The sequence below is a fragment of the Larus michahellis genome, chromosome 3 (genome assembly GCF_964199755.1).
Source record: "Larus michahellis chromosome 3, bLarMic1.1, whole genome shotgun sequence".
NCBI classification, from domain to species: domain Eukaryota; kingdom Metazoa; phylum Chordata; class Aves; order Charadriiformes; family Laridae; genus Larus; species Larus michahellis.
The window spans coordinates 38,254,517-38,276,869 of NC_133898.1; the positions used below are offsets into that span (position 1 = coordinate 38,254,517).

General features: G+C 36.6%; 1 protein-coding gene across 1 annotated transcript in view; it reads right to left on the minus strand.

Moving 5' to 3' along the window:
- Positions 1-8,234: 8,234 nt before the first annotated feature.
- The window catches only part of DNAH8 (dynein axonemal heavy chain 8), a 132,401-nt gene continuing 118,282 nt past the window's right edge, over positions 8,235-22,353 (minus strand). Inside the window, exons 81-89 of the mRNA XM_074579718.1 lie at positions 20,857-21,012; positions 17,845-17,961; positions 17,018-17,119; positions 16,467-16,627; positions 13,213-13,369; positions 12,527-12,679; positions 12,243-12,432; positions 8,608-8,729; positions 8,235-8,522 (exon numbers count right to left, since the gene is read on the minus strand). Coding sequence (XP_074435819.1) covers positions 8,235-8,522; positions 8,608-8,729; positions 12,243-12,432; positions 12,527-12,679; positions 13,213-13,369; positions 16,467-16,627; positions 17,018-17,119; positions 17,845-17,961; positions 20,857-21,012 — 1,446 coding nt within the window. The remainder of the gene's footprint in view (positions 8,523-8,607; positions 8,730-12,242; positions 12,433-12,526; positions 12,680-13,212; positions 13,370-16,466; positions 16,628-17,017; positions 17,120-17,844; positions 17,962-20,856; positions 21,013-22,353) is intronic.

Below are 22,353 nucleotides of genomic sequence, written 5' to 3' on the forward strand. Positions count from 1 at the left end.
TAATTCTGCTTTCCAGAAGTAATCGAAGGTAACTTTTTCGGTATGATGATGTCATACACTAGTGTTATCTACATGCATGTTTTTGGAGGGGAAAAAAAAAAAAGGATCAGAGTAAATTCTCAACAAGCACATTTTCATTGTGCTCATCAAGAAGCTATTATCAAATTTCAGAAGACTGAACAAATCCTCTTGACTTAAATCACTGTAATAAGAGAGAGGTCATTTTCCTCAAGATGGAAAGGTATTTGTCCAATAAATTTAAATCTCTTGAGAGGGAAATACTGATGAAAGTTATCTCTAAAACCTGGGTCTGCTGGATTTTTGTTATATTTAGTCATGGTTTTATTCGTACTAAAACAGAACTTGATCTTCTACCAGTGTTGATGTAAGAAAAGGACAGTTTGAAAATAGCCAAGTGAAGCATTAAAATGACGCTATCCACATTTGACAAGGGTTTTCAGTTTGGAAAATACAATGCAATGAGTTGAGGAAGCTTTGTCTGACTTAAGAATTTTGTTTGTTGAGGCAAACACCTCTTTTCCTATAGCTGAAGGACTGCAAATGCTATTTAAAATGCAGGACTTTGTAACTTCTCTCTTGTTCCTCTACGTCTAGGCTGGACCAAACCTCTCACACGTATTAAGGAGAAGCTATCTTTCAGTCACACTGCAACACAGGGATTATTGTAGTCCTATGACCGTTGAATGTTATTAATGCAATTTACTATATTTTGAGGGCAAAACTGCATCTTGAAAAAGCTCAGTGTCTCTTTTAATAACCTCCTCTGATAACCCTTTTCTGTGGAAACAGCGCAACCAGTGTCTTGCCATGGGAGGTTCCCATGGGTGAGAGAAAAAGCCTTTGCAAGAGTTTGGGCTCTCAGCTGCCTGGAAACACTATCACCACTAGCCTCGTATATGCAGAAAGTAACATCCCTGTCCCACGTGAGCCTGAATGCTTTGTCTCTGAAGCTTTCTAAAGAGAAAAATCTGTTTCGTAGAGGAAACTACATGTTTCTGCTCTGACATTTGCTGAGTAACAGACATTTTCCTATGCTGCCTTATGCAGTATCCTGAAGAATGTTACCAGTTTTCAGTGCAAGTTACGCACTTCGTGCTTCTCCACGACCAGTAATTATTCGCTTTTATAAACATTGTCTTTTATAATATGTTTGTTTATTGGATAACAATTCTTGGGGACAACTGCAGTGCAAATATATCTAAACTCTTAGCGGGAGCTGCTGCCCTGCACAGGGGCTGTGGAAGAGTTCTCATGTGCCTGAAAGGCTGTTAGCTCTTCTGTTTTGTAACTGTAGTGTGCCACAGCAGGGAATACACTTTGACTCATTTTTTTTCTTTACAAGGCCAAGAGGAACTGTCAATAAAGATCTTTCCAAGCACAATAAAAGCTGAAGTGTCTGACCTGAGTACCAGCACCTATGAAGTTATTCAAATATATCACTTAGAAATTTGAAATACGTGTTTAGGAAATGAAGCAGAAGAATTTTAGTGTTGAATCATTGAATGTGGATGGTGTTTGTAGAATTTTAATTCACATAGATACCTACTTAACTGAAATAAAAATTCATCTAAGATAAATCCTTCTGTAGACCTCCTGGAAAAAAAAAGTTAGCTTTGAGCAGTATTATGCAAATGACTGTTACAAACACGTAAGATACAACTGCGATTACAAGCACATTGGTGTTTAGAAGGGAGTTCATTTTGTCTTGGAGCTATATATACTTCGGTATCTTTGGAGAAACTAAATCATCTGAATTGTACCTTGAAACCTGGGCTTTGGGAAGTGGGTAATTTAAGCATCGTAGTAATATTCAAAATGATCTTACAGTATTCTGTATCAGAACAAGGCTACAGCAAACGTTGTGCATATGACAGACACAACACATCGATGTACAAAACTTTAAAAAGTGTAGTGCAGTAGAAAGCAGGAGAATTTCTTTTGGCTACAAAGTTATTGAGGATTCCTGTGGCCCTGTGCTGAGTAGTTTGTGAATCTGACCCAGACATTCCTGTATTTAAAAATCTTAGAAGTATAGAAATGTAAAGGTTATTTGCAGTCATGTAATATAATAGGAAACACCGTTATTACAGTTTGAATTACTTACAGTCTCTGACTCCTAATTCAAATTGCTTAATTAAAAATCCCCTGTTCAAGAATACTTTGTTAAGAATTGTATTTTGAACTATATAAGGCTGCTAGAGTGAACAAAATGGAAAGATGCCTGCACAAGGGCAAAGGTAAGAAATGCTCTGTAAAGCATTCAGTTTTCTTGTTTTTCACAAGAATAAAAGTAGGAAGCTATGAATCACAGAACAAAGGAAGAAAAGAGTAAAGTCAAATTATTATTTATTAAGTAAAATTGACAGAAATATTACCCTCCTCTATCCCTCTTCTGTAGTGGTAGCTTTTTTCTGTGAGGAAATTATTTGGAAATCACTCTATTCAATATCTTCTCACCAAGGGAAACCTTGATACAGAAAACTGCCTTGTACAGTTTGATATACGTCCTGTGCAATGATCATAATGCTGGTCTTTTCCAAAGAGACAGAGATGATTTCTGTCTACCGTGCTGCTAGATAGGTAGGTAGGACCTGGATTCCCTTGTTAAAAGGCTTCCCAAATGCTGAGACAAGCATTTAGTAGCTTGTCTGCAGCATCTGACGGGTTTTTGAGAAAACTATCCTTTGAAGAGGGACAAGATGTGTCTCTTGAGAAAGAGGTGATATTCTACAGCCTTGCATTTTGCATCAAAAAACATTCCCGGGATGAATGAGTGAGATGAGGAACCTGTTTCATGGGTTTCCCATGTGCTATCACGGCTAGAGGGAGAGAGAGGAATACTGTTTGGATTAAATTCTCTACATGGTAAATGTGTAAGTTAAATCCTTTCTGTTTCCATTTACTTGGCCATTTACATTACATCCCCCCCAAAAGAGGCTGACCCTAACCATCATTCACTTCCATTGCTATACAGCAGCCTGCTCATAAGTCACCTGCAGCTGCAAGGAAGAAGGACAATTATCTGTTTAACACAGTTCTCTGAATTACTATGTCTGTAAGGCAAAGAGTCATTCTGCCTTTGAGTATCTGTTCACAGAAATCCCACATTGGTGATTAGCCAGCAGACTTTGAGAAATTAATATTAGGAGTTTTAATTAGCTAACCTCTTGAACAACTACTTGCCTAATCCAAATATCAAATATAAACACTGGTAGGAGGAATTACTGATTAGTAAATCCATGCAGGAAGCTGCAGACAGTTTATCTGTTAAGACATGCTGCCAAGATTGCTTTGGAAAAACAGAACATAAGGTGAATTGGAGAAGTCAACCTGTTGATATTGTACGACATTAGAAGTTGCAGATCCACAAGGCAAGTCCAGTACTTGAGGCAGGGGGAAAGGCAAGGGATCAGAGAAGACCAGCTTTAACTTCAGATGTGTCGTTTTGTCCTAGGAAGATAAAAATGTTATGTTTTCCTCACATCCAGAGAGTGGAATCCCATTTCCCTGGAGCTGAATGAGGCTTAGGGGGAAAAGTACTGATTACTACATGTTACTTAAGGTAAATGTTGGAATAGACGTTAAGGATAAATTTTCTGTGAGATTTCAGTATTTATGAAAATAGTAATTTTGCTGAAGATAGAACCTCACCTGAATACTGTGACAAGTATCTTGATTAATAATAAAGAATACAAAAATGTAAGCAAATGATAGGTCTATCAGCAAGATATGGCTTAAGTTAAAAGTCCCAAAAAACTGGCAGACATTTGGGAATGTGAAGATAGCGGAAGTTGGAGAAGTCAGGTCTTGCATTCCTGGATATCTGTAAATTAGTAGTCATCTAAGTAATACCTTAGTTGACTCATTCCTTTATTAAATAGTCCATGCGGTATGTCAGAGTGTTCAGATATCCCCAAGGACCTTATTAGGATATATTTATATCTAATAAATTAGAAATTGTAATGGAAATAAAGAAGCATAAAAAGATGTCATACATAGAATCATAGTATCATAGAATCACTGCAGTTGTTTATTTCCCCATCCTAATCTCTGCTATATAAGAATCGTGTGGTACTTCTATTTCCAAAATCTGTTTCTGGATTTGACCTTTATAGCGGACTGTTACTAAGTTAAAAAAAAAGGTCTTCCTGAATTTCTAAGAGTTAATCTATGCAGGTTTCTTTTGTGCTCTGAAGCCAGCATTAAACACTGGAAAAGGTATCTCTTTTGGCTTTTATACAACTAGACTTGCCTCAGGAATACCCTGCTTGTGTGGTGCAGATGCAAGTACCACATCTTACAACGTCCAGTTTAGTATGCGTGATGTCTGCCCTAGGAGTACAAATAACACTAGAAGCTTCTGAAGAAATCTGATCAAGGGTCTTGTCATAGCAGTGCAATTACACTCCAATATGAAAAAAAAACAAGCAGAAACATAACTCTACTTAAAACTGCTGCTTGCACATTCTATACACTTGATTTTCAGTACTTGTGTCAACAGAATTGTATTTACATACTGCTGCCAAGTGTTATTCCAGACTATCAAAAATATAATGAATTAGTTTAAATATTAATACTAGATACAGTCAGTGAATGAGATTACCGAACAAGAAAACTGCAGGTCTTTCCATAAAATATTTCACCTTGAAAATGAATATTCGGAATCTCTGCTGAATAAATTTTATTTACAACCAACTAGAATCTAGAGGCAAAAACAGAAGGTGTGGATAAAGAAAATTATTCTATGGAATTAACAAATCTTTTAAGTGAAAGTTTAGCTGAAATCTTACGTTCTTGGCACAAGGTCATTCCAGTCAGTGGTTTTGTGAGATTTAGCAACCTGACCAGAAAACAAATCCCTTCCCCTGACATTTGTGAGCTTTTTTCCATAGTTTTTATTAACTCTACCCATTGTTACATAAAAGCTCATCATTCAGCCATGTTCCAGACTCCTCATAAATCATCACTGAAGAACAAACAATTCTACAAAAAGTGAGTATCTTGACATACTGGCAGATCAATGGCTCCCAATTAATGCGTCCACTCTAAAGCATCAGGAAAGGGTATGCCTTCCCTAGTCTTACCTGCTTGAACTTGCCTCTGAAAATCAGAGGAAATGGTAGGAAAACTCTTCTGAGTTTCAGTTCCACCAGGCAAGGAAAGAATAACACAGACTATGGATGCACCCACTGAGCTAATTCCGGACATGTTCTTCTTTACATACTCAAACACAGATCGTCATGAATTAGGCCCTTGCTTTCACAGAGACTAGTTCAATGTCATATTTCAAGTATTTGTCTTTTTTTGATCATCTGTTAAACATCTGTGTTTAGCTGACATGGCATTCTTGTCTCTGCCAATTCAGGGACCACAATACCGTCACACAACTTGAACAGCAGCATCTCAAATGGCAAATGAGCATAAAAAGGTTCAGGAAGCAACTTGATCAGTAACTTAAAAAAAAAATATGTTAATTTAGGAATTTGAATGCTTGTTACAATATTCTGGACGTATAGAGCATTCCTGGGAGTGAAAGATCTTGAATTGAGGTTTTGAATTCCTATAGATTATGTCAGCTGGGAGGAATAATTTATGGTGATTCAAGTAATTAACTGCACCTTGGTAAATGTTTGAAGAGCTGGCTGTCACCAAATTAAGTGTAAGAATTTACTATCCCATATATGACTAGGACAGAGAAATACTTTGTGTGTATTCTTAAAGCATGCAAAGACAAAAATGGAGTCTTTTGAATAAATAGAAGATTGTTGCTGTCACAAAACATAGATTATTTTCATAAACTAACTGGAAAGCTATATGGAAATTAACATTCATTGTAACCTGTAAGTAATGAGCCAGTGCATGGTACTGAGGAAACAGGATGGAAAGAAAACCCAGACAGGCTCAGAGGAGATGGGAAATGGCGACTGGACTCTGACAAAGAGAGGAAAGAGATGCTCTTAAGAATCTGAAGCAATATGTGAAATAGTTGAGATCAACAATATACAATTCATCTCTATTCTTGATATTATACAGGATGGAGAATAAAATCCTCTTTGGTGTAAGTTATGTATCTCAGCACATTATTAATTGGCATCTTCCCTGGTATTTTCCCATATAGAGTTTCACTTGTAAATGTGGCAATGCACATCTTGCACCCGTGGAGGCATTCACAGGGTTACACATTGTTTCCCTGCTGTAATTAAGCTGTAAGGCCAGACCAGGAAAAAAAAAACTTTAGGAATAAATACACTATAGTTGTTGTGCTGTTTTTTGGATGTGAACTTCTATCCCTCTCTGCTGCCACAGCAAGTCGACTGGGAGTGCACAGGAATGTGGAAGGGGAAAAAGCCCGGACAGCTGACACAAACTGTCCAAAGGGATATTCCATACCGTATGATGTCAAGGTCAGCACCAAAGGCTTGGAGGAAAGAGAACGAAGGGGGATATTTGTGCTTACTGCATCTTGTCTTCCCAAGTAATTGTTGTATGTGCTGAGGCCCTTTTTCCCAGCAGGCGGGAAGAACATCTGCCTGCCAGTGGGAAGCAATAAATAAATTTCTTAATTTGCTTTGCATGTGTGTGCAGCTTTGTTTCATATATTAACCTGTCTTCATCTCGACACATGGGTTTTCAGCTTCTGCTTTTCCAATTCTTTCCCCATCCCGCTGTGGCAGGGGAGCAACTGGGCAGGTACTGAGCTGCTGGTCAGGTTCAACCCACCACAAATACTGTCACCAATTTTTTGATTACTTGGAGCAAAATCTCTTGCAGTTGCACAGTCAGATTTTTTCCCCCCTCTGTGCATATATAGTTCTGTAGTACAACTTCTAACTTTCACAACTTCTGTGTAATTTTACCTAACGCTTTAGCTGGTTTGTTGTATTTTAATCTAAGTAAGTCTACAGAGGAGAGAGAGAAGAAACTTTTTAGCTAATTGCAATTGGAGATCTTCTTTTTTGTTACTCTGATGATTATTTTGTATCTATGTATTGTCATTTCCTATATGCCACCGCCTTTCTGCAAGAGCATATCCTGGGATGGTGACCTCCAACAGAAAGACGTAGGATTCTAACTCAAGAAAAGCCTTTTACCATCCCATCAGATGCCCCAGGATTTCATCAAATAGTAGCTGCACTTTGCCACAGCAGATGCATTTGATCAGTCTTAAACTGCAAAAGGAAGAACATAGTCCAGCCACGGGGTGTAAGTGAAAAACTGTGTTGCCACATAAAGCTATCGGAAGGAAGAACAAATTTTATGCAGATTATTAAAGAGATAGCATAGACTGCATATTTTGTTTAGTATTACATGCATAGAATTAGTTTAATACTAATTATGTCTGGAAAATTCATGGATGTTCATCAGGTTAATTGCGGAGTAATGCTGTAACGCCACTCCAAGGATTCCAGCCTGTATTTTAAGGCTAAGATAAGATGCAGGAAAATAATTGTACTTGTAGGTAATCTGGTTCTCTTTTTTAGTTACAAAAACATCCATATTAAGTAGCTGGCACTGTTCTACTTCTGTAGCTATTTTCCCACACAGCTAAACTGGACAGAGAACATATTGGTCTCTGTCAGACATTCCAGACACAAGCATTGCTGGTGTAGTTTTGCTTCAGCTATATATTTTCACAAGAACAAGTGAACCCTGAGAAACCCCAAGCAAAAAATATGGATGAAATAGACTTTTCTGTCTTAAATATAAAGTTTCCTGCAGAGTCAAAGAAAATAATATATGCATCATGCAGAATCCAGGAATATTTTAAAACTTGTATCTAGGAGAACTTAAATTTTGTTATGTTCTATATCGTCTTCTGTTGTCATCATGTGTCACTGGAACACAAGCTAAAAGCTGTATATGTGAAAGAATGTGAAAAAGCTAAGTTTTTCTCTTTTAAGGTTTAACAACATTTTATTTTGCATTAATTGTATTATTACACAAATACTCCTTTTTAAAGAAATACAATGGAAACATCAAAGACTATAATCGGTGAACTTATTTTGAAAACTTTTCTTTAAAACTGTGACCAAATAGCCAAGACAAACTGAATTTACTGGAAGCAGAGAAAAAAATTAATTTAGCCAAGACTGAAATGAAAGTTCTAATATGATGACCAACGGCCACCAAATAAAAAGCAGTAGAAAAATTACACATGTAATTGGTTACATGTGCCATATATATTCTGTTTCTGTTATGGTATGAAAAACAGTTTACTTTATGTCACACAGGAGAGCCACTCCTCTCAATATCCAGTGGTCTGGAGACACCGCTGACCTTAAATAGATGACTGTAATATAGTTCAGATCTGTCCTCTTGGGCTTCTTGTAAAGAGGACAAACATAGAGCTTGGGATCCTTAGGAGTGGTTGTGTTAACAGCATATATATGCACCACAGGCAGCTGCACAAAAAGAATCTTTGGTGTAGATTCAATGAGTTTGCTATTTCGTCTGTCCCAGCCTGCACCTTCCAAGTATAGCCCATAGATATATACTCCTTCCTGTGTGGAGAGTAAGTAGATACATCACACAAAATAAATTAAATACCAAAATTAATAATGAAACATCTTTGCATGTCATACGTACAGAAGGAGGTGCTGTAATTTCTTCTTTGTTTTGCTTTAGCACTTCGTTATGTATTGTAACTGTATCTAAAGCCCAGCCTTTATGTGCTCGAGTTGCTTCTTGTCTCATTGCTGTCAGGAATCCTTGAGAAATTAAGCCAGAAATTTAGTATATATCTCACATGACGAAAAAAAATAAACCCTTGCTCTGTTATCTGCCGTGGTTCTGCACCGGATGTTATAGACAGATATTCAGAGTCCTATTGAAAACAAGCACCTTGACTAATGACAGCAAACTTTGCTTTGGGGCTAAAAGAGAAACAAATGACAAAAGTGGCATAGAATGCATTACACTGAGAAAAATACGTTTAAATGGCGCATAAAATAATATACTTTTTAAAAATATACTATGATTCTATGAATTACTCAGTTAACAAATGTTTGCTCAGGATACTGATTTACAAATTATCATGAGTTAATCAACTATAGGATCCACGGTAGATTTGTATTTCAAGAAGGAATCTGAAGGCAGACAAGATGTCAATTATCTGAGCTGATATTTATGTAAAGGCAACTTACAAAAAAGGCAATTTTTATTTCAAGTGAAAGAAGTAGAAAAATAAAATAAATTTCACTGACAGAAAACAGAAAAGGTGTGTCTGAATGTGATAATAAAAATAACTATATGAGTGTGGGGAATCTAGATAAGGCAGAGCCTACAAAGGATGAAAAATTTATGTTTTGTTAGTGAAGAAAAGGGAGTCCTAGACAGAAATGATGGTAGAGGATGACACAACCAAGCAGCGGGTTTGGAGATTTTTTTGAGCACTGTTTTGAACAGACTTTACAGGGGTTTGCAATAAAAAAAGGTTTGAGAGGTAAAGAGCTGAATATTATAAGCACAAGATGACGAATTAACTGGTGAGCAAAGAGGTTTGGATGTGTTATAAGGAAAAAGCTGCAAAAACGGAACACTTGTAGCAAGTACCTGGTTGTTTTTGTATAAGTGGCTCAGAAGATGACAAGGCAGTCATCAAAAAAACACTGGCTGCTATTTTATGCTAACAGATGAAGAACTGCTTGGAGTTGTCAGAAAGAGATTAAGGCGAAGAGAGAAAAGTTAACAATAGAGAACTGCATACTTCACAGTGATTACTGTAAAGACTTGAAGATGAAATAGCATCAGTTCCTTCTTGATAATGCATAAAGGAAAAGATGACTGGCGTTTTGTGCGCTGTCAAGTACCTACAAGGAGGTGAAGTCACTGACTGAAACAGTGATAAGCCAGGGGGGAAATCATGATTGTACATGGGCACACAGTAGAAGACAGCATTTCAAGATTTAAGAAGCGGTTTAACATGCTAATTAGGACAAAGCCAATTAGAAGCTAAGATATTCAGCACAGCTAAAATATTCATATGTGCTGTAAATACAGTTAATGTAGTACTTGAAATGAGCATTTATTCATTTCTCAAATACCATACATTCTGATAAAAATAAAACAATGTTATCCAGGTGTTTAAATTTTGTTAAAAGTAATTATATTCTATAATATGATATTTGTTTTTTCATAAGCATGTTAATTCCAAGTGCCATGTCTACTGAATGGAATATTGCACCACCACTAACATACATTCTCCCTTAATAATGATATTTTATAGGAGACAAACACTGATAATTGCTAAAAAAATCACAAGAGGCTTAAATACGATAATTGGTGTTACTTTATAATACTAGAAACAGATTTTTCCACTAAACTGATAAAATACATTCCCCATAATGTATTTGCCAATGCTATGTTAGATTTAGAGCTTGATTCACCAGTGCAATCAGTCTAGATTTTCCTGCAATGGCAGCACACAGTAGTCCAATTTCTGATTTGCCTCAGTCAATTTTTAAACTTTACTGCACGAGTTGATTTACTCAGAACTTCCTGGTGAGCAGTATTATGAATACAGAAACTATACTTACCTCATCCCTAGCCATAGCACACCTTTTGTGCTGAGCAGATTTTTTTCTTCATCTACAGGACTATTTTTTTGGAACAGAGAGGTTGAAGCAATCATCAAGTTCAAGACCATCTGTGTCTCAGGTTTGTTTGCTATTAGGTATTTGCTATTTGCTAAATATTTCCTTTGGACAAAAGCATCTGGTCCATTATCTTCTTTTGCACCTCCATGTGCACTGCTCTTGAATCACCAGAGATCAGTGTGCTTACCAGCTGTGCCATTTATGATACAACTGGAATGATGTTTTGACTGGCATCAATACTATCTTTTAATGATAATTTGGATGTGCTCCAGGCACCTTAACTGCTTCTGAGAGTGACTCTAAAAAGGACTTGGGTATTAGTACTTTTTACAGTCCTGGTCATAGAAAGGCCAGGAAGAATAGAAGCATCATAAAGTGAAGGTAACTCATAAAACACTCAAGCATTTCAGAAGTTAATCCTAATGAAAAAAGCCACCTCGTAGCTGTTACATGGGAGAAGTTTCTCACAATAATTTTGTATGGACAGTTGTGTAGGCTAAATGAGATTCTTCCATAAACATGCATCTAATAAGGTGACAGGTTTTGTTACTCATGAAGATGGTTACAATTTGTTTTTCTTCCTCTTTCCTATAAAATGATAAATATATCAAGCTATGACAGATAATGATAGATAACATTTACTTGTACTTTGCAGTATATCTTTGATTAATTTGGACAAAATTCATTAAACAATGGATAAATGGAAACACTGTGAAAACTACAGTTTGATGATTCTCTGTCAAAGATAGATAACTGCTATAAATTCTGGTATAGTTAAATGTTCATAGCATCATAGAACAGCCCAGGTTGGAAGGGATCTTGAAAGACCACCTGGGTCCAGCCTTTCATTGCAGAGAGAGCTTAGATGAGATCATCTAGCACTCTGTCCAATTGCATCTTGAAAACCTCCAGGAAAGGGGGCTCTACCGTGTCCCTGGGGAGGTTGTTCCAGTCAATCATTGTTCTTACTGTAAAAAAATTCTTTCTGTTGCTACCATACAGCATATAAATAACATATTGCTCTAGATTAAAGCCCTTCCATATGCACAATTTACAGTTTGGTACAAGTTAAACAGTTTGAAAGCACAGGAAACGCGTATTTTCTTTAAGAGCGGTGTCATTATCATTAAGGATATTTTCTTTAGAAGCTGTATCATATCATGCTACAATATGTCAACAGGATAAAGCACTTTATTTGTTAACTACATGTTTTCCTTCTTTTAATATAAAAAATGTGTTTATGGGTCAGACTAAAAGACCATCTGTACAAGCATCCTGTCTCTGACACTAGACAAAGGCAGATGCTTAGTGAAATAATATTACAACAGGCAAAATGGCACATAAATCCTTTCCCCTCTGTGTTCTTCCAGATTCTGGCAATCTGGAGCTTAGGGACCTCCTAACTCGAAGGTTAAGTTTGGACAGTCATGTTTATTGCTACCATTGGACCTGTTTCCCATGGTCCCTAATCTCTTTTTTCAATCCACTTATCATCTTGGCTTCTATGACATATTCTGACAGTGATGAAAACATTTTTTCTAGGTGTAATATTAAATTAGATACGTAGTAAAAGCCATTAAATTATGATTAAATACATTATTACTAAAGTCTTTTCAGTACCCTTACCTTGTGGATTAAAGAATCCGGTTATCCAAAATGCATTTGGTCTTCCTTCATATATCCAAGTAGAGAATTGATTATTTCTTTCCAAAAGTTCAGTAAACCAGAAGCCAAGCGTTGAAGAATCCCAGGATGCTCTTCTCCATAGTTGAGGAATTCGAGCATCATAGATATTATCAAGTGCATCTCTCAAATTCTGAAGTAGTGAAATTATAGTATATGAACTAAAGCAATCAAGGTGATAGTTTAAAATAGACTATTCCATATGTAGTAAATATGCTTTTACTTGCCTCACTCATAACAATAGTTCCTTCTATGGCTAATTTAAGATCATTCAAACTGTTGCGGAGTATTGTGATCAGCTTTTGCATTCGGTCAATTTCTTGCCGAAGAAAAATATTCATAGAGTTAAGTTGTCCCATTTTAATGAAACGAGCTTTTACCTAAAATACAGGAGTGCAGAAGAAGGAATTTAGTTAAACCTGAAATGTTGAAATACTGTTGTCATATATGACACTTTAACTTTCTTGTGTTCAGAAAAGTAATAGACTTGTACTTCACCTTATTCAACTAACACTTATCCCCTTAAAACTGTTTTTATTTTTATTTTTTTGTCGTGATACTACCCAATTATTCATGATTTTGCTAGAATAGGACTTCATCCAGAAGGCCCAGGAGACTGCTGTCACGAAAAGTCAAGACTGGCTTTTTTTTTTTTCTGTGTTTTCACATGCAGTTTTGGAAGCCCAAGCACAGTCTCCATGACATATCTTGATGATCAATTGTTAGATGTCTTGATTTTAAATAAAAAAGCATCATATTGATTCATGCTGATAGCAATAAAGATGTTGGTTCCTCGCTTGAATCTGCTACTAGGTACATGATCTTTCTGTACAGTTCAAGGTTTCTTTTTTGGAATATCTTACACAAAAACTCAGCAGAAAGAACAATAAGAAAACAACTAAAATTAGCTTGCCTCATGGGGTATGTAATCTGGAGGAAGTTTCTCCAGCATGTCTTCAGCTAAACGATAAACAATTGCTTCACGAGTTTCTCCAGCTCCTGCACCACTTTCTTTAGGCTGAATGTTGGTAATAGTATCTAGAACATCAGCTGCTGTATTACTTTGGTATCTGAGAGGATAAGAAATATATTATAAATTACACAGGATTTTTTAATAGTTAAAAGGATTCTTTGTAGAACACACAACTTGAAAGTTGAGGAAAAAAAACCACATCCTGTGTCACCAGGTTAAATCAAAACTCCCAAAAGAAATTGTTTTCCTTTGCGTCCTGCAATAAGCTTAACACACTGATAGTGAACAACGCGTGGTTTTCCATGGCTGCAAAGAATATGAACTTCCTTCTACACAGCCTGCTATACACTTGTTTTTGTAATTCAGGGCTAAGAAGAAGAAAGAGTTCTGCAGGCTGCTTCTCAACCTTTGAGAATGTGAGTTGGCAGTAAAACCGATCATATGATTTCTAGGGATTCCAAGGAAAGGGAAGAAAACGGCATACGCCTGAACTTCTAAACAGCTACTTGCTGGGAAGAAGCAACAAAAGTTTTGTAACAAGGAAGAATATTTCCCTCATTTAGTTACTTCTTAAAAGTGGAATGCAGAAGGAGGAAAAGATGGCAGCACAACTCTGCAAGCTGCCCCTTTATTAAATAGTAAATTCATTCTGCCTTGAGGTATTTCAGGATTAATGATAAAAGCTGCTAGATTTACAACGTTGGAGATTAAAACCTTCTATTTCATAGTACAGCATGGACAGTGCTAATGTAAATTTATGTTCTGAGTCAATACAAAAAAGTGAATTAAATTCATGTGGCATTTGATGGTAAATGACAGTAGACCACGTCAGTCCTTCAACACAAGCATAATTATAGGAGCACTTTTGCTATAATGCTGTCTAGTGGCATAGAGCTACGAGAGGCAATAAGAACGAAAACATAGCAGTGTATGCGTTGGTACTGCAGTGCTGGCATTGCCTGCTTTTACCTTATGGAATCAGCCACATGAGGAACACACAGCCTCAGTGTGACTCAGAACACGAACTTATACTGACTCAAAGCATAATTTTGCATGTCAGTTTTACTTTTTGACCTTCATATGACACCTATCTCCTTCTATTACTTTGTCATACATAATTATATAAGAAATGAAACCAAGGATTGTGCCACGGGATAGAACACGTGAAGTCCTAAAGGGGACCGAGTTTGGATTCAATAACCTATCATAGTTTGATAGCTGAAGTCTCTGCCATCAGGAATTCTCTGTACTGGAAGTTAAAATAAGAAGTTTACAGAAACATTACCTCAGCTTTGTGTAGAGAACAGCAACACTGTATTCAACACCTCATATATGCCAAGGAACAATGGGAGATTCTGCTCTGTCTTCATCTGGTTAATAACAGCTTGCAGTAACTTTACAAAAATTCAGATAAATTTAAGGCTTCAGTATGGAACCAATTGGAGAAAGGGTTTTGACAGAAGATTGTGAGAATATTCCTCACCTGCTCAAGTATGTGTTAACTGTGTTGCCTTTGCAGAGCCTGTGGTTCACATAGCAAGTGAAAATCAGTTGCAATGACTTCAGGTTTTAATCCCAAGTGGATAAAATTATTAACATTCAGTGAAGTCTTACAGTTGGAATCAATGGATCAAGCTTTTGGCTGAAGAGGAAGACTGTTCCACTAAACCAGTGGGAGACAAGGTCTTTCTTGTCCTCAGTAACATGGAGAGGTCCTGGCTTTTTCAGGGTTCCAATTCTAGCATTTTGCCTTCTGCATACTCTGAGATGACTTGATAGGATATTTTAAGGAGAATTTGAATGACACTTTATGGAATTGTATGAGATGCTAATCCATTTGGTCTGTGTGTCAAAGATGAAAATCAGACAGACAGTACATGTGCATAGTTGCCTATAAAAGACTGATAAGACATGGAAAAAAGCATGACGCTGTTGAACATTTTCCCCAAACCCTAAAGAAATACCTACAAAGAAAAATCTCCAGAAAAAGGACTAAAGTAGCAGGAATATGCTGATGTAGCAAGTGGAAGAAAAACTCAGTACTAGAGAGACATGAAAGAGTTGTTCTTACTAAAGCTCCCCAAACACTGTTAGTCTCAAGTTTTCTTCTAAAAATTAGCCCTCCTACAAGCCTACTTTTGAATCTGAAGCATGTCTCTCTTTAGGACTTTATTTAGTTCTCTGTTAAGTCTTGGCTCTTCTTTAATCAGTTCTGGAAGGGAGGTCTTGCAAGTATCAGAGAATGACTTGAAACAGAATCTACTCATAGATAATTTTTTTTACAATGATAGGTGCTAGGCAGAGTTGCCAATAAAACTGTGTACTGTTCTCACAGCATGCTTAGAATAGTGGGCTTTTGATACAGCATCAGCCTCTCAAATTTGAGACTGAAAAATTGTGGTAAATTATTTTTTTGTCCAAAAGTGTAAGAAGATATTAGGTTTCACCAGCAGTTGCACATTTGAATAACTTCTGTCTTGCCTAAAAATACAAAAAGCTGTGTTAAGAAACAATGAATGTGGACATAATGAAAATGCAATAATTCATGTCAGAATTATTAAGAACTTCAGTGAAAAAAATATGATGATGATTCATATCCTTTCAAAGGGCATACAACATTAGAAGGAAATAAAAGCCATACTGTTACACACATTACTTGGAATGAAAAAGTGAATTAAGTCAAATATTCTAATGGAATTAGTACTTGGTGAGGTTGAAAAGCCTCTTTTAAGTAATGGGAATGGCAGGGCTAATAGCAACAATACATCCAAAGGCATGTTGTAAACCAAAAGACAATCCACAGAATCATTTAACAAGTTTGCACAAAATAATAATACAGCACTTGGAACAGAAGGCAAACATTAGAAAATTTCTCTAGTTGAACTGTATAGAACCTTGTATCACGTGTTCATATAAAAGTTTTATAATGCTTTCAAATTTTAAAAACATTTCTAAACCCATGAGGAGTAAGTAATAAGAATTCTGACTGGTTTAAAAGAACATACAAAACATAGCTGAAGATACTGCATTCATAATCATGTACATGCACATCATTTTTCCACTTCAATAGTGAAATTCACATCAATCCTAGATTTCCTATGAAAAATATACTTTACTTAAGCATTTCATAGGGATTTGTTTCCAAATACTAAAAGAAAGAGTCTTTGTTTTCAAATATGTTGAGACCTACTTACGTAATATCAGCATTAGGATGGAGACCAAAGACCTTTGGGCTGTCTATGACAGGGAGTGACTGGATGTATTCAAAATACTGATCCAGGGTTTTGCACACTGGAATTTTATATCCAGTGTGAAAACTGAAAGTGCTGTCAAACATCTTTTCATTAAACCAAACCTATGAAAAATCCAGAGGGAAAAAAAAAAACACAATTAATTTGCGAGTCAGAAGGTTTTTTTTAATCTCATTTTTATTCTTGGAGAACTAGTGGTTTTGTTATAGCTGCTACATCTAATTTTACTTGAATACATAAGTAAATCATGAAAAGGTATGTCTTCTAAGTTTGAGTTCCAGCTAAGTTTTTTTAATAGTTTGTGCTCCTCAGTAAAGAGAAACCTAGGGAAGAACCTCACTGCCAAAGAACTATGTTTTGAAAAATTCATATTACTCTGAAGAGTCTTATAAACTGGTGAAGAAGTGCATATTCAGCAGAAAGAAGGCCTTCTGATTTCTGTACCACAGCTGCCAATAAAAATGACAAATAACTTTATTTTCAAGGTCTCTCACCCTTGCAAAGCAATTAAGAAGACGCTTATCAAAGTCATCTGTGACTCGGCCTCCATATTGTACTTCTCCAATCATGTAGCGTACTGTGTTCCATGATATCCCCTGGATGCAAGTAAAGTGAATAAAAGGCTTTAACATAACCCTTTTAACATAAAAGAGGAAGGTATCCAGCCTGTAATTTTGATGTCATCTAAAGCTCATAAGGCTCTGAAACGTAAGCTGAAAAGAACATTGTTGCAAAAAACCCAAAACCCAACAACTTTATTTCTAACATATTTTCTGAGCTCAGCTCTATAATTTTATAGTAGAGATGGGTTTGATCCTGCTATTAGAAATGTATCTCATTATTTCTTCTGTGATCTGAAATCTGAAAGAAATCTGCTGCTTCTCCTCTTTCTTTTTCCCCCCCCCTTCCCCCAGTTTCTCATCTTTCTCTACTGACAAAGTGCTGCTTTGCAAGGAATGGCTGTTCCCTGACAAATAGTAGAAGAACAAATGGCAGCCATAGAGAAGTTTTATTGGCTCTGTTAAACTCTGTAAATATTTTAGCTGCCTTACCAAAACAAGTATTGTATAGAATTGTTACTATTTTAGATATGGTACTGAAAAATATGAGGTCTAATTATGAAGTTCTTAACTATTAGGTATTTTTACATGGATGATAGCACACAAAATATTCCAGCTTGACTGTCTTACCGAGAATCTGAACTTTGGTCGTTAGAAGCTGCACTGAAAGAACAGCTTATAAATAGTAACACAAAGAAAAAACCAATTACAAATGCTGTACAAAACAATTAAATATACTGTATGCAAACTTTAGTATTTACCTTCTTGATGTCACATTCGTCTAGGTGATTTTGTATAAACTGAATACTGGCTGTAAAGTCTGATGAGTTAAATTCATAGGGAATATTCCAACCCAAAGGCCCAAACTTGCGTCGTTCCTGAGGAATACAATTAAAACCAAGTATGTTTATGAAACAACGTATAATTGTGTTTCATTAATGAGTTCAATAATAATAATAATAGTGGAGTAAATAATTGATCTGAAGAAGAAAGCTAGCCTAGGAAACAGCTGTGTGTGTCATACACATCAGTAAAAAATGAAGTTTCTTATTATGTTATACTACGAGGGATAAATATTTATAGAAAAAGCAACAGAATCATTTATTGCTACCTTTACTAATCAATGTACTAATCAATGTATCAGTCATAGGTTTGAAATGTCTCATGTCTGTGTGGATGATCAGATTTTTATATTAATTAATTTAAAGAATTACCAAATCTCTGCATTTTCAGCATGCTCAACAATTCTGAGTTCTACTGTTTTTAATTTTTTTCTACATATACCGTCTACTAATGATAGTTCCAATTTTTCAAGCTCCTGTATTAGTGCTCAGTTACCCAAAGGCTTCTAGGTTGCCCTTTTGTTTTACTGTTTCACTGTATTGTTTTAATATACGCTTTTCAAAATTCACAACTTTATAATAAGGCTGCCACCACTACATTATTCAAATTTATTACTGCATACATATTTGAAAATAAAATTAGAAGACTTGCAGGAACAGAAAAATAGTTGACTATAAAAGTAAGAGAATATAATCTGCAGCCCAAACATCTTAAACATCCAACACTATTAGATTTCTCACAACTTTATTTTAATCACCTCAGTTACATCACTCAATGATTTTGTTTAGAACATAGAATAAATTAATCCAGGAAGTTAAGAATTAAATTGCTGAATAGTGCTGTCATTTATTAAATGAATAAACAGTACAATACTGACATTTTAAATTAATTAAGTGATAACATATTTATTACAGTTTCAATTACCTGGTCAACAATGACCAATAGTCTTTGACATCTAGTTAAGCAACATTTAGGTACCTTAGCTACAGTGTTTAAAAAGAACTAGAACTGAAAAAAAAATATTATTTTTTCAAAATCAGGTATTGGGTTTTTTTCAAAATTAGGTATTGTTTATAAGCAGGTGAGACAGCATTAACCAATAATACTCTGCAGAAAGGTATAATGATTTTCTGCCAAATTCTCTGAATTACTTCTTAAGCTATATTTATCATAGCATTCTTGTCACCAAAGGATATTAAGAATTGGTCAGTTTAAAGGTAGGGCAATGCATATATTTCTTACTGATTGACAATTCATAAATAAATCTTCTGAACAGATGAATAGCTGTAATATTTTTAAGAAGTACTGATGGTTGAATAAGCTTAGGTGTTCTAGTTCCACAAGAGCAGTATATTCCTGAGGCAGTACACAGAACAACTTTCTCACTGTTTACAAAAAAGTTGAAAGAGGAAAACAATGCAGAATACCATATCTTAATAGGGACCCTCAACAAATTGTCTTTCTCTTTCACCATCTTTGGTACACTGAAAATACAAGCAGCTCAATAAAGCATAAGGCTTAAATATTATTTTATAAGTATTTTGAGATCCTTGCAGAAAAGAAGGTATATTCAGAGAGCTCAAAACGTTGGTATTAATCGTGATCTCAAAACTTACATATCTTCAAAGTACACAGCCAAAATTCGATAAAAAGAAGATGCTGTCATAGCATAGGCTTGAGAGGTGGGCCTGTGCAAACCTCATGAAGTTCAACCAGGCCAAGTGCCAGGTCCTGCACCTGGGTCATGGCAATCCTAGGCACAAATACAGGTTGGGCAAAGAATGGCTTGAGAGCAGTCCTGAGGAGAAGGACTTGGGGGTGCTGGTGGACAAGAAGCTCAACATGAGCAGGCAATGCGCACTTGGAGCCCAGAAAGCCAACCGCATCCTGGGCTGCATCAAAAGAAGCATGGCCAGCAGGTAGAGGGAAGTGATTCTGCCCCTCTACTCTGCTCTGGTGAGACCCCACCTGGAGTACTGTGTCCAGCTCTGGAGTCCTCAACACAAGAAGGACACGAACCCATTGGAACGTGTCCAGCGGAGGGCCACGAAGATGATCAGAAGGCTGGAGCTCCTATGCTATGAGGACAGGCTGAGAGAATTGGGGTTGTTCAGCCTGGAGAAGAGAAGGCTCCAAGGAGACCTTATAGCAGCCTTCCCGTACCTAAAGGGGGCCTACAGGAAGGATGGGGTGGGACTCTTTATCAGGGAGCGTAATGACAGGACGAGGGGTAACAGTTTTAAACTGAAAGATGGCAGATTTAGATTGGATATCAGGAGGAAATTCTTTTCCTGTGAGGGTGGTGAGGCACTGGAACAGGTTGCCCAGGGAGGCTGTGGATGCCCCATCCCTGGAGGTGTTCAAGGCCAGGCTGGATGCGGCCTTGAGCAGCCTGGTCTAGTGGAGGTGTTCCTGCCCATGGCAGGGGGGTTGGAACTAGGTGATCTTTAAGGTCCCTTCCAACTCTAACCATTCTATGATTCTATGAATTTTAGCCATCTAGAAGGTAAACAGCTACTCTAAGCTAGGCATCTGGATTGCCTTTAAAATCAACGGACAGAAAGAGTGATCGACATATATCCAGTAAATGATTCACTCAGAAAATCAGAAAAGCTGATTTTCTTTTTCAAGGTGTTTATCTATTTCTATTGACTACAGAGAGAGCTTTTTCCTTTACACTGAATAACTAAGTTTTGTACAGTTAAAATTACATGAGAAAACCCTCATTCTAAATGCCCATACTATGAAAATTGTGTAAAATTTATAAAACAATTAAGAGAATAAAGAACCTTGAAATATAGATTACAGAAATTAAAGCTTTGACCCTGAAACATGATGCTACAATAAATTTCATAGTGGGTATTTTCAGGAACCTCTGTTAAAATGACTCCAAATACTATAACACTATTTGCAAACCTTATAATGAATACCTGAACAGTAGAATGCAGGAAAGCTACAGTGTAAAGCAAAGGTTTCCACATAGGCATATTGCTAACATCTAACAGATCCTGATTAATTCCAGAAAATGTTCTTTTCAAACTGGCACGTACACCTTGGGGAGGTTCATTTGTGAACTTTATCGCAATCTGTCACGTGAAAAAGATAAAAGAATTGGATTTGTTTAGTGAACGAAACCAGCAACATACAAAAATGTCACAACTATTAGTTATAAATAAAATGCAAATAGTTGAAGCATTGTAGATACAAAGTTGAGATGTACTTTTACTATAAATTGCATAAAAGGAGTACATATTAGATTAGGTCACAAAACTCTGTAATATACATTACTTTAAGATTTTGAACACAGACCTTCAGTTTATGTTGGTCAGAACCACCACTGACGCTTGTCCATGGATCTAAGTGTTTCCATCAACCGCCCAGAAGCAGTTGCCATGCTTTTCAGAAGGCATCATGTGGCTCTCTACCCCTAATCAATGACTGAATGATAGAAGAGAACTATCCAGAGTAGATGACAAGAACTCTTGTATTTCTGGTCCCACGATTTCACAGTAAATACCACTAAATTCCACCTCACCTCAAATCATATCTTGTTCACAGTGGCTACTCTTGTCTCTGTGGCTACATCTGCAGCAGTAACTTAGATTCATCTGAGAATGTTCCCAGGTACTCCAGTCAGCAGGCATGGAATCTGCATTTGTGCTAGTTAACTGCCACAGTCCCTTAGAATCCAACCCCTTAGTTTCATGCGAACTGCCTAACGGGAATAGTTTCTACAAAATTTTGTCAAACCATGCCTGCAAATTATTTGAAAGAGTGCTAGTTAGCACAGGCTTTCACATCAGAGAATGTTGTAACTACTTACCCCTATGGACTATTGCATTCCAGTGGTGGGAAACGTTCATGGGCACACTTGAATCTATTAGTTCAGACACAGACTGGCCTCATCAAAATCTGCATTCCTTGAGACATTTTCAAATGCTGAAGGAACCCAAATAAAAAAGTATTTTTCTGCTCCAACTTCCACTCCAGTAAGTACGTGTCTGACTGGCTTGGGTAACACGGCAGCATGCACTGAAAGGCTGCCTACAGGCTGAATGCAAGCATGGCTCTGAACTGTTTCTACTTCCGAGAGACACTTAATGGAAGATGCTCATGAATATGTACTTCACCTGGCAGTTCTACTATCTCCATATTAGTGGTAAATGACTTCAATTATTTTTAAGGAATGACTTTTCAACTTCAGTCTCACAAATTTATTTCTGGGCTGCAGAGCCCAGGCAAACTGTCTGAGCTCCAGCCTTCTGCAAGGACCTATCTGCACATGAACACACTAGAGTGTTGGACTGAATGGGAACACTTGCTAACCAGTATTTCCACATTTCAAAGGATATCTTGTTCAGTTTTTTATGAAAGTTCTGCATAAAGCCCCCCAATTATTCCCTCCTTTCTTCTGAGAAAGAGCTGAT